This window comes from Dysidea avara, chromosome 11, assembly GCF_963678975.1.
Source record: "Dysidea avara chromosome 11, odDysAvar1.4, whole genome shotgun sequence".
NCBI lineage: Eukaryota > Metazoa > Porifera > Demospongiae > Dictyoceratida > Dysideidae > Dysidea > Dysidea avara.
In genome coordinates, this window is record NC_089282.1 from 14,226,785 (window position 1) to 14,242,535 (window position 15,751).

General features: G+C 38.0%; 1 protein-coding gene across 2 annotated transcripts; it reads left to right on the forward strand.

Annotated features, from left to right (window-relative positions):
* The first annotated feature begins 1,266 nt into the window (after nucleotides 1-1,266).
* On the forward strand, nucleotides 1,267-12,569 carry LOC136237883 (uncharacterized). Of its 2 annotated transcripts, none has more exons than XM_066028126.1 (11): nucleotides 1,267-1,384; nucleotides 2,118-2,275; nucleotides 3,132-3,414; nucleotides 9,763-9,872; nucleotides 11,110-11,419; nucleotides 11,477-11,513; nucleotides 11,607-11,739; nucleotides 11,802-12,084; nucleotides 12,138-12,174; nucleotides 12,234-12,302; nucleotides 12,355-12,569. In XM_066028126.1, the coding sequence occupies exons 2-11, from the start codon at nucleotides 2,191-2,193 to the stop codon at nucleotides 12,358-12,360; spliced, it is 1,353 nt and encodes a 450-aa protein (XP_065884198.1). In that variant the 5' UTR covers nucleotides 1,267-1,384; nucleotides 2,118-2,190; the 3' UTR covers nucleotides 12,361-12,569. The 2 variants fall into 2 exon arrangements, with proteins under 2 accessions (XP_065884198.1, XP_065884199.1); XM_066028127.1 differs by having other exon boundaries at nucleotides 1,296-1,384; nucleotides 2,130-2,275.
* The last annotated feature ends 3,182 nt before the right edge of the window (nucleotides 12,570-15,751 follow it).

Below are 15,751 nucleotides of genomic sequence, written 5' to 3' on the forward strand. Positions count from 1 at the left end.
TTTTGAATTTAAAGGTATAACATCTCGCTTTTGTAGCTAAGGCTATAAAGTTTGTGTATTATACACAGATTGCTGAACAATTGTTAAATTTTAACCGTATCGACGAAGATGCCATTTTGCAAATGAATATGAAGAAAGCCAGAATAGATATAGGCACAGCACTCCTCACCAATTCAAATAATTTGCTCTGCGTTAAAGTGTGCATATATACGTGTGTTTCAAATTCAGTTGACATGACTGAGCGCTGCATCATGTGTGGACGATCTGAAGAAAGTTTTCAGCATGAAGATTATACTGATCGCTGGGTATGCTATACACATATATTATTCATGTGAGAACTTTATGTATATTTATTGTGTATGTAGATCCAGTGTGGTAACTGTAATGCGTGGGTGCATGTAATCTGCTCAGGAGTAACTGTGGATGACCCTTCAGCACCCTCTTATGAATTTAACTGTATTGATTGTGTCAAACAACGTAAAGACTTTACACATTAGCTAATGACTAACAATTGTTGATGTATATTGGCAAACTTTGCTAACTAGTTAGCTATTTCATGGCATACATTAATTATGCTAGCTGCATCGCTTTTATGGCTAGCTATATAGCCTGGCATGACGCATGTCAGTGAATACATTAGTAGTGAATTGACAACATAGACTGATCACCGGCATCATGGCTGAGAATCCACGAAGCACAGGCCTAGCCGAGCATACAAGGCACAGCCTGTAGCCTCATACCCGATCACTGGCACTGTAGCTTTATAGTTTAAAAACAAGCTGTACGAAGAAACTGATCCGGCCGTGTTGCTTGCCGCGCCTGGATCATATTCAGCGTGGGGGACCACTTGTAGCAGAGGGGGACCAACCGTGGCGTTCTAGGTTGTCCGGGGGGGACAAGTTGAAGTGTCTCAAGTGGTCCGGGAGGACCATATAGCGCGGCTTTAACTAGTCCGGGGGGACTGATTTTGGGGGGACCAATTGTCGCATGACAGGTCCCGTCACTGTACGGTCACTAAATTTTGCAGTAACATCATGCATGCATTATCTTGTCATAAATTCAAATTTTCAATACCTGTTTTTTACAGTGAGTTATAGCTACTGTGTAACTGATTGATTGAACGTAGCTATAACTATATAATACGCAGCTAGTCACAGTTTACCTCGTATATATAGGCGACAGTAAGAAAATGTACATTCCAGTTATTCATGCAGTGTCTCGGTATGTATACGTCACAGTAGCTATATGACTTCACAAGGCCAAACACGCACTGCAATAGTATATAAGTAGTGTCTATTAGCTATCTGCGTATACAACTTTGTACTAGCCGTATAGCTACACGTCATAGAAACAACCCTGCATCACTGGCACTCTTCTGAGTTTTGTAAGTGACCATACTAAGTTAGGTAGCTAGCCTAGCTATAATTATAATATTATACTTATTAAGCTAAACTGTGCGAGACTGTGATACATGTTTACGCCAGGCTTGGATGCACAAACTGAAACGAGTCATGCATTGTTTTTAGCTCTCAGTAATCAATGCTACCAAGAGTACTATAATGGGGAGGGAGAGTATCGAACTACGCTATATGCTGTGAAAAATGAGCCCGTAAAGTCCTATGGCATCGTTCAAACCGGACTCGGTGATTCAATTGTGTTGATTGATGACTAATTATAAGTGCAGTGGGCGCACTTTGTAAACTATCTTTGGGGCTTCTAAGTTCTAAATACAGAAAGAAGTGATATCTAAGCCAAAATTAAGGCACTGCTGGAAAAGTAGCTTTTCTAATGATGCAGTCTTTCCCTCAAAGAAAGAAAAAAAAACAGCAAAGCCGGCTGTGAAAAAGGGTGTGACCCCCGAAAAATCCAGGCGAAAAGCTATAAAAATTACAAGAAATGGCTGCAATGATATTAGCTAGTGCCAATCATGACAGCATTTAAAATTGATTGATATACATCATCACAGCCATTGATTGGCCACCATGCACCTTTGATTTCACAACTTTTCATCATGAGCAGAGCCATGCACACCCTTTTTCACAGCTTGCATGGTTAGTTTGGCATAGAATTTGACATACATATCTATTTAACGCATACTTTCTGTTTGATATACGTAGCTATCTACATAGCCAGCTAATATTAGATACCAATTCAAAAAGGACTTGATGAACTCAGGATCTTTGGCATAGGATGACTGAACAACCAGCAGAAGATACTAATGCATTAATACAATCACAGGAGCAGCCACTTCATACTGGCTGGCTTGAAAATTATGGTCAGTCAATCATACAGGCAGCTGTTAATGCATATTGAATTATTGAACTGATCGATGAATAATTATATATAATTGAATAAGTGTATAATGAACGATTATTCTGTTCTGTGAGTGCTATATAGCCCACTAAGGGCCAAAGGTTTAAAGCCTGTGAATACAGGGAGTCAGAAACGTGTAAGTAAAATATGAAGAATGCAGAAAAAATTTAATTATTAATTAAAAGGGTGTTTTTGTGCATTGCATTATATAAACTACCTATATATTCAATAAAATGGCAAGGAGGCATGGTAAAATGGCATGGTAAAATGGCATGGTACCTATATATTATGGCATGGCATGGTACCTATATAAAATGGCATGGTACCTATATATTCTATAAATGGTGGAATGGGTGATGCTGCTACTCAGTTTTATAAGAGATTGACCAACCTTTTGAGTGCAAAGCACAGTCTTTCCTATGGAATAGTGATGGGATGGCTGAGATGTAAATTGAGCTTCTCTTTGTTGAGGTCTGCAATTATGTGCATTCGCGGTGCCAGGTCCAGTTTGCGCTGTCCCATTGCTGAGGCACCGATTGCTGTGCAGGTCGCTGAGGCCCATATGTAAGATAATTTGTTTTTGTTTATTATGTACTGTTTTATCTTATGTCATTAATTTGTAAAAAAAAATAAATAAATAAAATAATAAAATGGCAAGTGAATTTTCTATTTCAGTGAAGCTTAAGTACAATGTCTACAAAATAGGTGATCCTTACAGAAATTACAACCTTGTGCAATGCATGCATGCTAACTATAGCTAGCTGTATCAATGTAGCATCTCTTATTATGTACTGAAGTTGTGTATAAATTTTGGTTAGGTGGATTTTATGGTATTCCACTCTTTCAGTCATGGCGTGATGTGTGGGTATCATTAGACAAAATGGGGGAAATATTTCGAGTATACTCAGATGAACCAACAGAATCTGGCACAAGACCTACAACCAGCTTTTTTATCAATCGTCTGGCATTTGCTAAACATCGTGATGATGAAGCCATCCCATTTTCTGACTGGCCAGTTGATGTGGACAAGAGGAGGTGCTTTGTAGTAGCCACTTATGGAAGTGCATACTACTTCATAGCAAAAACTGAGGAAGAAAAGATGTGAGTATTATACCATTATTATATAGGTATATATATCTAATCAAAAACAGCCAAGCTGTAAAAAAAGGTGCGGCCCCCAAAAAGGCCATGGTGAAAAAAGATGTGAAATCCAAGGTGGCGGCCAAGAAATGGCTGTGATGGTAGGTTAATGGTAAAAATTTTAATAACGACAATTCAGGTGAATTTGATGCCAAGACCAAGTGGCACAAAATTCACCTGAATTGTCGTTATTAAAATTTTTACCATTAACCTACCATCACAGCCATTTCTTGGCCGCCACCTTGGATTTCACATCTTTTTTCACCATGGCCTTTTTGGGGGCCGCACCTTTTTTTACAGCTTGGCTGTTTTTGATTAGATATCACTTCTTTTTGTATTTGTATACTGCAAAGCCAGCCTATGGCTGGCTTTGGGGCTTTTTTAACCCATGTGTTTTTTTATTTACCACAGGAAGAAGAAAAGAACTTATAGAAGATTTTTAATACTTCAATTATTTTTGATTTTATTAGTAATTATACAAATTATATACATATATTTATTACATGCCCATTATTCCCCACAGTATATTTTTTAGCAGCTGATCTCTCTACTGGGTGACTTAAAATATAGCTGAACTATATACAGGATGGTTTCTTTGTAGCTGAACTCTCTACATGATGGTTTCTTTGTAGCTGAACTCTCTACAAGGTGACTTCTTCTAGCTGAACTCTCTACAGGGTGATTTCTTTGTAGCTGAACTCTCCACATGATGGTTTCTTTGTAGCTGAACTCTCTACAAGGTGACTTCTTTTAGCTGATCCCTACAGGGTGATTTGTTTGCAGCTGAACTCTTTAGGTGGTGATTTCTTTGTAGCTGAACTCTCTACAAGGTGACCTCTTCTAACTGATCTCTCTACAAGGTGACCTCTTCTAACTGATCTCTCTACAGGGTGATTTGTTTCTAGCTGAACTCTGTACAGGTGATTTGTTTGCAGCTAAACTCTCTACATGGTGCTTTCTTTGTAGCTGAACTCTCTACATGATGGTTTCTTTGTAGCTGAACTCTCTACAAAGTGACTTCTTCTAGCTGAACTCTCTACAGGTGATTTGTTTGCAGCTAAACTCTATACATCCATGGTGGTTTCTTTGTAGCTGAACTCTCTACATGATGGTTTCTTTGTAGCTGAACTCTCTACAAAGTGACTTCTTCTAGCTGAACTCTCTACAGGTGATTTGTTTGCAGCTAAACTCTCTACATCCATGGTGGTTTCTTTGTAGCTGAACTCTCTACATGATAATTTCTTTGTAGCGAACTCTCTACAAGGTGACTTCTTCTAGCTGAACTCTCTACAGGGTGATTTCTTTGTAGCTGAACTCTCCACCTGATGCTTTCTTTGTAGCTGAACTCTCTACAAGGTTACCTCTTCTAGCTGATCTCTCTACAGGGTGATTTATTTCTAGCTGAACTCTCTGCAGGTGATTTGTTTGCAGCTAAACTCTCTACATGGTGCTTTCTTTGTAGCTGAACTCTCTACATGATGGTTTCTTTGTAGCTGAACTCTCTACAAAGTCTCTACAGGTGATTTGTTTGCAGCTAAACTCTCTACATCCATGGTGGTTTCTTTGTAGCTGAACTCTCTACATGATGGTTTCTTTGTAGCTGAACTCTCTACATGATGGTTTCTTTGTAGCTGAACTCTCTACAAGGTGACTTCTTCTAGCTGAACTCTCTACAGGGTGATTTCTTTGTAGCTGAACTCTCCACCTGATGGTTTCTTTGTAGCTGAACTCTCTACAAGGTTACCTCTTCTAGCTGATCTCTCTACAGGGTGATTTGTTTCTAGCTGAACTCTCTGCAGATGATTTGTTTGCAGCTAAACTCTCTACATGGTGCTTTCTTTGTAGCTGAACTCTCCACATGACGGTTTATTTGTAGCTGAACTCTCTACAACGTGACTTCTTCTAGCTGAACTCTCTACAGGTGATTTGTTTGTAGCTGAACTCTCTACAGGTGATTTGTTTGCAGCTAAACTCTCTACATGGTGCTTTCTTTGTAGCTGAACTCTCTACATGATGGTTTCTTTGTAGCTGAACTCTCTACAAGGTGACTTCTTCTAGCTGAACTCTCTACAGGTGATTTGTTTGTAGCTAAACTCTCTACATGGTGCTTTCTTTGTAGCTGAACTCTCTACATAACGGTTTCTTTGTAGCTGAACTCTCTACAAGGTGACCTCTTCTAGCTGATTTCTCTACAGGGTGATTTGTTTCTAGCTGAACTCTCTACAGGTTATTTGTTTGCAGCTAAACTCTCTACATCCATGGTGGTTTCTTTGTAACTGAACTCTCTACATGATGGTTTCTTTGTAGCTGAACTCTCTACAAGGTGACTTCTTCTAGCTGAACTCTCTACAGGGTGATTTCTTTGTAGCTGAACTCTCCACCTGATGGTTTCTTTGTAGCTGAACTCTCTACAAGGTGACCTCTTCTAGCTGATCTCTCTACAGGGTGATTTGTTTCTAGCTGAACTCTCTACAGGTGATTTGTTTGCAGCTAAACTCTCTACACGGTGCTTTCTTTGTAGCTGAACTCTCTACAGGTGATTTGTTTGTAGCTAAACTCTCTACATGGTGCTTTCTTTGTAGCTGAACTCTCTACATAACGGTTTCTTTGTAGCTGAACTCTCTACAAGGTGACCTCTTCTAGCTGATTTCTCTACAGGGTGATTTGTTTCTAGCTGAACTCTCTACAAGTTATTTGTTTGCAACTAAACTCTCTACATCCATGGTGGTTTCTTTGTAACTGAACTCTCTACATGATGGTTTCTTTGTAGCTGAACTCTCTACAAGGTGACTTCTTCTAGCTGAACTCTCTACAGGGTGATTTCTTTGTAGCTGAACTCTTTAGGTGGTGATTTCTTTGTAGCTGAACTCTCTCCAAGGTGACCTCTTCTAGCTGATCTCTCTACAGCGTGATTTGTTTCTAGCTGAACTCTCTACAGGTGATTTGTTTGCAGCTAAACTCTCTACATGGTGCTTTCTTTGTAGCTGAACTCTCTACATGATGGTTTCTTTGTAGCTGAACTCTCTACAAGGTAACTTCTTCTAGCTGATCCCTCTACAGGGCGATTTGCTTGTTGTTGAATTCTCTACACGGTAATTTGTTTGAGGCTGAACTCTCTACATGGCAGTTTCTTTGTAGCTGAACTCTCTACAAGGTGACTTTTTCTAGCTGAACTCTATACAGAGTAATTTGTTTGCAGCTGAACTCTCTACATGATGGTTTTTTTGTAGCTGAACTCTCTATAAGGTGACCTCTTCTATAGCTGAACTCTTTACATGGTGTCTAGTTTCTACCTGATCTCTCTACAGGGTGATTTGTTTGCAGCTGAAATCTCTACAGGGTGATTTGCTTGTAGCTGAACTTCTTACATTGTGTCTAGTTTCTAGCTGATCTCCACAGTGTGATTTGTTTGTAGCTGATCTCTCTACAAGTTGATTTGTGTGTAGCTGATCTCTCTGCAGGTTGATTTGTTTGTAACTGATCTCTCTACAGGGCAATTTGTTTGTAGCTGAACTCTCTATAAGGTGATTTGATCTCTCTGCAGGTTGATTTGTGTGTAGCTGAACTCTCTAAAGGGTGATTTTCTTGTAGCTGAACTCCTTACATTGTGTCTAGTTCCTAGATGATCTCTCTACAGGGTGATTTGTTTGTAGTTGATCTCTCTGCACATTAATTTGTTTGTAGCTGAACTCTCTACAAGTTGATTTGTGTGTAGCTGATCTCTTTGCAGGTTGATTTGTTTTAGCTGAACTCTCTACAGGGTGATTTGTTTCTAGCTGATCTCTCTAGACTACAAGTTGATCTGTGTGTAGCTGATCTCTCTGCAAGTTGATTTGTTTGTAGTCGATCTCTCTACAGGGTAATTTGTTTGTAGCTGAACTGTCTATAAGGTGATATGTTTGTAGCTGATCTCTCTGCAGGTTGATTTGTTTTAGCTGAACTCTCTACAGGGTGATTTTTTTCTAGCTTATCTCTCTACAGGTTGATTTGTGTGTAACTGATCTCTCTACAAGCTGATTGTTTGTAGCTGATCTCTCTGCAGGTTGATTTGTTTCTAGCTGATCTCTCTTCAAGTTGATTTGTTTGTTGCTGATCACTCTAAAGATTGATTTGTTTGTAGCTGATTGAACTCTCTGTAAAGTGTTTTGTTTGTAGCTGATCTCTCTACAGGATAATTTGTTTGTAGCTGAACTCTCTGCACAGTGATTTGTGTGTAGCTGAATTCTCTAGAGAGTGATTTAATGGTAGGTAAACTCTCTACAGGGTGCATGACTTGTTTATAGCTGAACTCTCTTTAGTGTGACTTGTAATGTTCTGAATCTCTACAGTGATATAATTGTAGCTTAATTCTCCACAGGGTGACTTGCTTCTTGCTTAACTGTCTATAAGATTAACTGTTTGCAGCTGAAGTCCCTACAGAATAACTTGTAATGTAATAGAATTCTATAATGGAGTAAATAGATTAGCTGAATGCTCTATTAGGGTGACTGTTCTATTAGAGTATCTCGATCTCGCATTTGCTACACAGAGTTGGCTTTCGAATCATAACTCAGTGGTTTGTAATCCAATTCTTCTATACTACTGCAAGGACTTTCTATGAAGATTGTTCCAGCTATACACCGATTTTCAGCTCATTGCTCTTAGCGGTTTGCCTAGTAGGCGTAAAAACTAATACTTTTTTATTCATAAAAATCGATCGCGTAATTGTGACACAGGTTGGGTTTTGTGTCATATCTCCGTGGTCTTAATCTCGATTCCTTTCAAACTACCAAAAGGCACTCCTACGATGGTTACTCCATCTACATAGCAATTTTCAGCTCATTCCATGAAGCGGTTTACCCTGTAGGCGTGACAACAAATCGATCTTGTTTTACGCGAATAATCGGTCATAACTCCTGAACCATTCATCGGATTTGGACCAAATTTGATGCTAGGATGCGCCTTTGGACTCCCTTTCTGTGTGCCAAATTTCAAGGCGATCGGAGTACGCGTTTGCGTTTTATAGCAATTTTTGCAAGTGTGCGAAAAGACGAAGAAGAAGAAGAAGAAAAAAAAACGAAACTTTGGCCGCTCATATCTCGGAAATGGCTTGAGTGATTTCCTTCAAATTTGGAATGTAGACTCCCCTAGCTGGCGGGCAACTCTGCAGCAAATTTGGTTTCAATCGGATAAGCCATCACCGAGATACAAAAGTGTGAAAATGACGTTTTCTTTCTTCCTGTCAATATACTCACGGTGTGGCGCGCCGGCTTCTTGGGCCGCACGACACACTACCGTGTGTCTTGATATATGTTCACTTATTATTGCACTATCAAATACGTAGCTAGACACTGCATGGTGGCATTCATTTGATTACAACTATATATCCATGATGTATAAGTTGCACAGTGTTCATAATGTTATTATACAGACTACGTAATTATGTCATGTACTATAAATTATTATACTGAGTGTATATGCAGCACAGCTGATATGTTCACAAAATATTCTTTTTACACAATGAAAATTTAATGCTGACTCCTAGCTTCCATTAGCTATATGAATATTATGCACAAGCTATGCCAGTGGGATTAGCTACTTTTTGATAAGCAATATACACTGCTAAAGGGAGGGGCCAAGTCAAAGCACTTGTAAAAGTTCTGTATAAATATTTTCAACTGGATACAGAAACCTGATTTACAACTAAGCCATTATAATAGTCAGGCCATGCATTGATAATTACTATGTTGCTTGTTCCTGTCACCCAGCACCTGCATGCATTATAATTATATTTTGAAGGCTTTCATCATATTTGGCTATTTAACTAGTGTCATAACTCAGATAAATTGTTAGGTTATGAGATTGGTTTGTATCTTAGTGTTAGGAGTCATTCTATTAAGCTCTTAAAAATAATTTTGAGGTGTTTACACCACACTATAGTGCTGTCACTGTGCATATCTACTGAATGTAACTAGATCACCAGCATAGAATTTTTATATAGTGTTTGGAAATTTGTGAGATTTTATCAAATTATAGCAGTTGGAAAATTTCTTATAACTAATTAAAATTGTAAAGCAAGTTGTATGTGATTTGTAAGAGGGTTTCGGCCCGAGTGAGAAAAGTGATGCCTCAGTTTTGTTTTACGTCCGTATGTTAATACTCCATCATTCTACACCTCCTGTTCAATCATTCCCTAATGGCTAGCCTTCAGTGCATGGCTTACTATATTACTCATGTTGTATAGCTATATGCCTGTGTAGTTCCATTTCATAACTTTGTGTTCTGTTCTTTACTATTGAATATGTCTGTACTTTATGTATTATTATATAGTGAATGGCTAAAGAAGATCAATGCTGCTAAGGGAATATTTGCACCAGATGATGAAACTGATCCAGGAGAGAAAGATCAAATCTTCCATGGCGGCTGGCTGAACAAATGTGGTTAGATTAAAATGTTGTTGTAAATGTGATATTGTAAAGCACAATGTTGCCTTTAATGTATGTGTATGAACTTGCCAATATCCTGTTTTTTTTTTAATCAAATTACTTAAAGTCCTTTGATAGTAGCTTTACCATCCTCAGTTTCATACCATTTATAATACCAGATCATCAGGTTCCAAACTTTATCACAAGTTTTCTTGTACTAACTCTCTCAATAATTCTTGCTTTCACAGATTACCCAGATTATGGAACTCTCTCCCAGTGATTAACATCTCCCTCCCTATTTATCAAATCAAGAAAAAGCTAAAAACATATCTTTGGAATCATTTTGTTACAAACTTTGATGTACTCAAACAATAATTGTACCCTCCATTATTTGTGTCCCTGTTTCAAGTGCTCTTAACTCTCCTGTCCTGTTAATTTAATGTTTTAATGTCATTGTATATAGCTACATAAGTGTCTTTGTATGTTGTTACATATACACCCATACAGTAGTTAAGTAATTAAGTAATCAGTAATTGTAGGTGATTAGTTTGGGTAGATGGCACTGATCCTCAACACCACCCATATTTTTGTACCCAACAATTCTGTTGTAATCTTGATGCATTTTTGGTGTTGTAAAGCAATAATAAATAAAACGAAAAAATATATAGCTACAGTTATCTTTTCCACAAAAGTCTATTGAAACACTTAAAGTTTGCCACTATTTTTCCCAGTATGGACTAAAACCTCTTAATCTGACTAATATAGAATCTCCAACACTACAGCATATAGGAAATATATAGGTTCTTGCTGTGGTGTGCATATATACATCAGGGGCGGATCCAGACTTTTAAATAGGGGGGTTCCATTTTGGAATTGCAACTTCAGCCTAGCTGTAAGTTGAAGACCAAAAAAAAACAAAGGTCATCACCTGCAATAGCTGCCCCTCACCATAGATGCCCTCACCAGCTACATTTCCTTATTTATAACTGTATACATAGCTTGCTACACTGCTTCTCAAAAGACTAAGGTGACTGCTCTATTAGAGTATCTCGATTTGACTGCTCTATTAGAGTATCTCGAGTAAGAGAGGCTCTTTCAAAAGGGGGGTTCCATGCAACCCTTTGAACCCCCCTGGATCCGCCCCTATACATGTTTGTATGCTTACAGAGTGCATGTTGGCTGGCCCAAATACTATAAAGCTGTAAGTGATTGTTGTCTGCAGTGGTCAAGTCAACAAATTATAATTATATAGGTGGAATTGGTGGTATTCAACCTGGTAGAACATGGCATCATGTGTGGGTATCATTAAACAATTCATGGGAAATGTTAAAAATATACCCAGACAAGCCTCCAGAATCCAGCAAGTTGTCATTAACTGAATCCAACAAGCTGACATTCACAAGTGGAAGATTTTTCATGAATTATATGTTGTCTGTGGAGAAAAGAAGTGATGAAGATGCATCATTCTCATGGCCAGATGGTGTTGATACAAACAGATGCTTTGTGGTCACTGCACTTGAGAATTCATTCTATTTTATAGCAGAAACAGAAGAAGATAAACAGTAAGGGCAAATAAATCACTGTAGTACACTACATGATGTACTTGCTCATTTTAATGGTACATGGGTGGAAAAAATTAGTCAAGGTATAGAAAAGGTATGTAGACATATTACAAGTACAGAATCTATAGATTAAATAACATAGAAATATTATTGTTAACTCCTATATATTATATATGTACATGTGCAGTTTCCAGATATGCAACCAACCATCTTGGAATTCATACTGCATGAGCCACCACTGACAGACACCATATGTACACAAACAGATCAACCACTGGATCCAGAGAAACCTCTGTATGCTGGCTGGCTTGAAAAACTTGGTATGTAGAATTTTGCTATGCATTGAGTTTCTATTTGTTTTATACAACTATATGCCTGATAGGTGGAAGATTAGGTATACCACTCTTTCAAAAATGGCGTAAAGTGTGGGTATCCTTAGACAAAATGGGGAAAATGTTTCAAGTATACTCAGATGAACCAACAGAACCTGGCACAAGACCTAAGACCAGCTTTTTCATCAATCGTCTGGCATTTGTTAAAGATCGTGATGATGAAACCATCTCATTTTCTGACTGGCCAGTTGATGTGGATGAGAGGAGGTGCTTTGTAGTAGCCACTCATGGAAGTACATATTACTTCATAGCAAAAACTGAGGAAGAAAAGAAGTAAATATATTTTGTTGGTTTGGTAGTGAACTGAATATAATTCATTTCAATAGCAAATGGCTCATGAGCATCAGCACAGCTAAAACAACGGTCAGCATTTTGATAATAGCTTCAGTATACAGTTATATAGCATGCCTTTATACATGCAGTTTGTGAATAGCCAACCCACTGCAGAGGATGAAGAACACAGTGACTTGGACAGCAGTGTATCATCAGAGGTTAGCCAATTACTATTGTACACTTTACCTCTCATGTTATAACAAAAAATAGGATTAGGAGCCAGCAACGCCAGCAACTAGTATAACTTACAGTGATTAACTAAAGCAGTTAACAGTTGTACTTTATAATGCAACTTATATATTTATCCCTTTAAAACTTTAAACATATATACATATATGTAACTTCATTGTTTTATAGCATAGCTATACTGCCTATATGTTACATGCTATTAGTTTATATAGAAGTACATATATTTGTGCTGTGAAGCATAATATACATAGTTAATGTATACAGAACCCTAATGAACATGCATTGCTGTTAAGGCTGCAGACACATTGAAATACAGAGACTCTGTAGCTATTGCTGTATATACATATGTACAAACTATTATGGTTTAAATTTATTTGTAAAAATCCGAAGAACTGAACTTGATCTCCATACTGGTTTAAAGTGCTCACTCAAAAATTGACTGACTTTCCAGGCATACTATAGATTTGTATCATGCTAGCAATATGTAATAAATACCACAAGAATGTAAACTCTTGCTGCGCATCAAACACTGAGAAAATGGTATGCATGTATGAACATACATGAACCTTGGAGTGTATCTATGCACAATGCAAATTGAGAACTAGGTCTATTGTATATAGGTAAGTTATATTTGCATGTACTGTTTGTTACAAATGATGAAGCAACAGGCACTGCTTGAAGGTTCTTAGTTTACTAATTTGTTAAGATGTCTTACTGTAGATATACTGATAGTAAAGTGTCAGTAGACTTAAGTATATGGAACATAATTATTTTACTAAGTTTTAAACTCTCAGTAAAACATCAGTGAATGCGGGTTTACTGAAAAACTACTAAAATAACAAACAATTAACTGTTCCATGTACTGGGGATATACCACTGTAGTAAACTAGATACTTCAAGCAGTGAGGGCTATTTTGTTACAGTTTAGGCTAATTATCTGAATCTCGAAACCTCAGTTATCCAAACAGTAGAAATAAATGCTCTATTAGAGTATTTTGTCTAACTATTACAGTATTTGAACAGGGGTCTGGTATATAATTGAATGGGCTTTGATTGATTATCTGAACATGCCTTGCTCCAAGAGGGTCAGATAATTGAGGGAGCAATGTATAACTATAGTACTTTTTCTTTCTAAATAAATTAATTGCATTGTAGCCACTATCTAGCTATGTATTGTGCATGGGCACAGTACAGTATACAGTATAGTACAGTATGTACAACATTTGAAGTTTGCAGAGGACTCAAGCTTACTTTTGAAATGCTAATCAACTGTTCAAATGGTCAGAATTTATTGCTAGTAGTAGTCACTACTGTACACGTTGTATTGTTTGAGCTGTGTATGTATGAACAATGGATGGATGGGATACTGTTGAGTTTCTAACCCATTTCTGGGTTGATGCTTTTGGCTTTAAAATTGTACTGATGCACTTTAAGGCTGAGCTGATATCCAATATTTTGTTATTCTGTTTTACCAATAGTTAACCGATGCCTGATTGTCGGACTCTACAAGGTTTACTTGTGCATTAAAGTAATGCTTGTGATGTTAATGCTATGAGATTGCATGTGCACATGCCATACGCTGCAGATCAGGCAAATGGAATAGGGTTCAAACATGCAGTCGTTGTCTATAGCTTGTGGTTACCACAAACCATCAACATTATCCATGTACATAGATAGTTGAACAATGATAAACCCTATAACGTGAAGTCACAATTGTTAAGTACGCAGAGGAGATCCTGGATCCCGGGCTGTGTGGCTCCTCAGACACTTGCCTAGACTGCAAGCTGTCTGTGGATCAAGTCACCACCTGGTCTGTGCATTCAGCATAGTTTTCAGGTTCAGGTTTCTAACTCCCTGTGCCACAGGCTAATTTGTTGCCTCCCTGCAGGTCCCTAGAGGCTTGAACCGAACGATGATGATGATGGTGGTGGTACATGCCAGAGCCTTTGTCACCAGCCCTTCAGCAGTACTGCAGCTGCTGGAGCTGAATAGACTAATATTCAGCTAACCATGCACAGCCAAATTTCTGATTATGGTAAAGCAGTTATCAGCTACCAATCCAAATATTGGTAGAACTCTATTCAGGTCAGTGCCCATCAACACCATACAGCATGTTATTCATGTACAGTGCTATAGTCTCATTAGGTAATGTGATGCACATTTTGTCTCACCAGAATAAATCCTACAGTATTATCAAATTACATGTACAGGATTTGTACTATGGATTGGTAATTGGAATGCAGATATGGTGGTGCATTTAATTTTTAGACCACAAAGCATAACACTGGGCTTTATATACTACATCAGTATGCAGAAATGATAACAAGGTTAATAGCATGTTCTGGTCATAGTAGAATCCTCTCATATGAATGGCCTAAACATGTAGCTATCTAGCCCACACTATTAAAATATCCATAAGTATAAAGTGTGTGAGTTAAACACTCATCATAATCTGAGAGCAAACAGTTGTTAGTGCGCCATACATGTTCTAGGCATAGCTTTCCTGGGTTGCCATCTTGACCACTTTATAGAATAGACAAGTCACCACACTTGTGTACTCCAGCCTAAGTGTACAATGCACACTTAGGCTTACTCCTTCCTGCTTTTCACCTTTACCATGACCAATAAGTACAATATTCACATCTGCTATATATAAAAGATATGAGGGTGTACAGATTTAGCACATTTTGGTAGAGCTTTTCTTCCATGCATGGTAGTACTTATTGATTACAGTAAAGGTGAAGAGACTAGACTTAGCTATAGACTGGAGTACGTACACAAGTGTAGTGACTTGCCAATTCTACACATGCATGTGGCAGTATACATAACAGACTGACAAGACTCCCTGTATTCATCTTACATGTACCTAGTGGGGTACCATTCACAGAATGTATAGAACAGTAAGTGTTATATAGAGCAACGTGTATAGATACACAGCACATGCACATATCATACACTGTAATTATTAACAATCACAAAAGAGAACAATAATCAGCAGAAATATACAAGAAAACCAAAGAAGTAGTCCTAAAGAGTAGACACAGTTAATGTCAGGAGAAAGGTATATATATAGCACTGTTATCTTAGCATCAAACTGAGATTGCATCAAGATGTACATAAGCAAAGCCATTGTTGATATGTGACCGGATTTCACATAACAAGGCTTCCACACACACAAAATCAAACTTACGATTTTACCAGAAATGGATTGCTGGTCTAATACACTATCATATTTCACACTGTACTTCCTTCAGCACTGACAAGTCTGGTTTCTGTAGCAGCTTTCTTCCGACCCTGTCAAAGCCACGAGTGTGAGATTGGCACCATTAAATGGCCATGGCTTTGTGATAATAGTGTGTAGTGAGCTGGGACTTCACAGAGAGCTCGCCAATAGTGTTCTCAGTCAATTTGGAGTAAT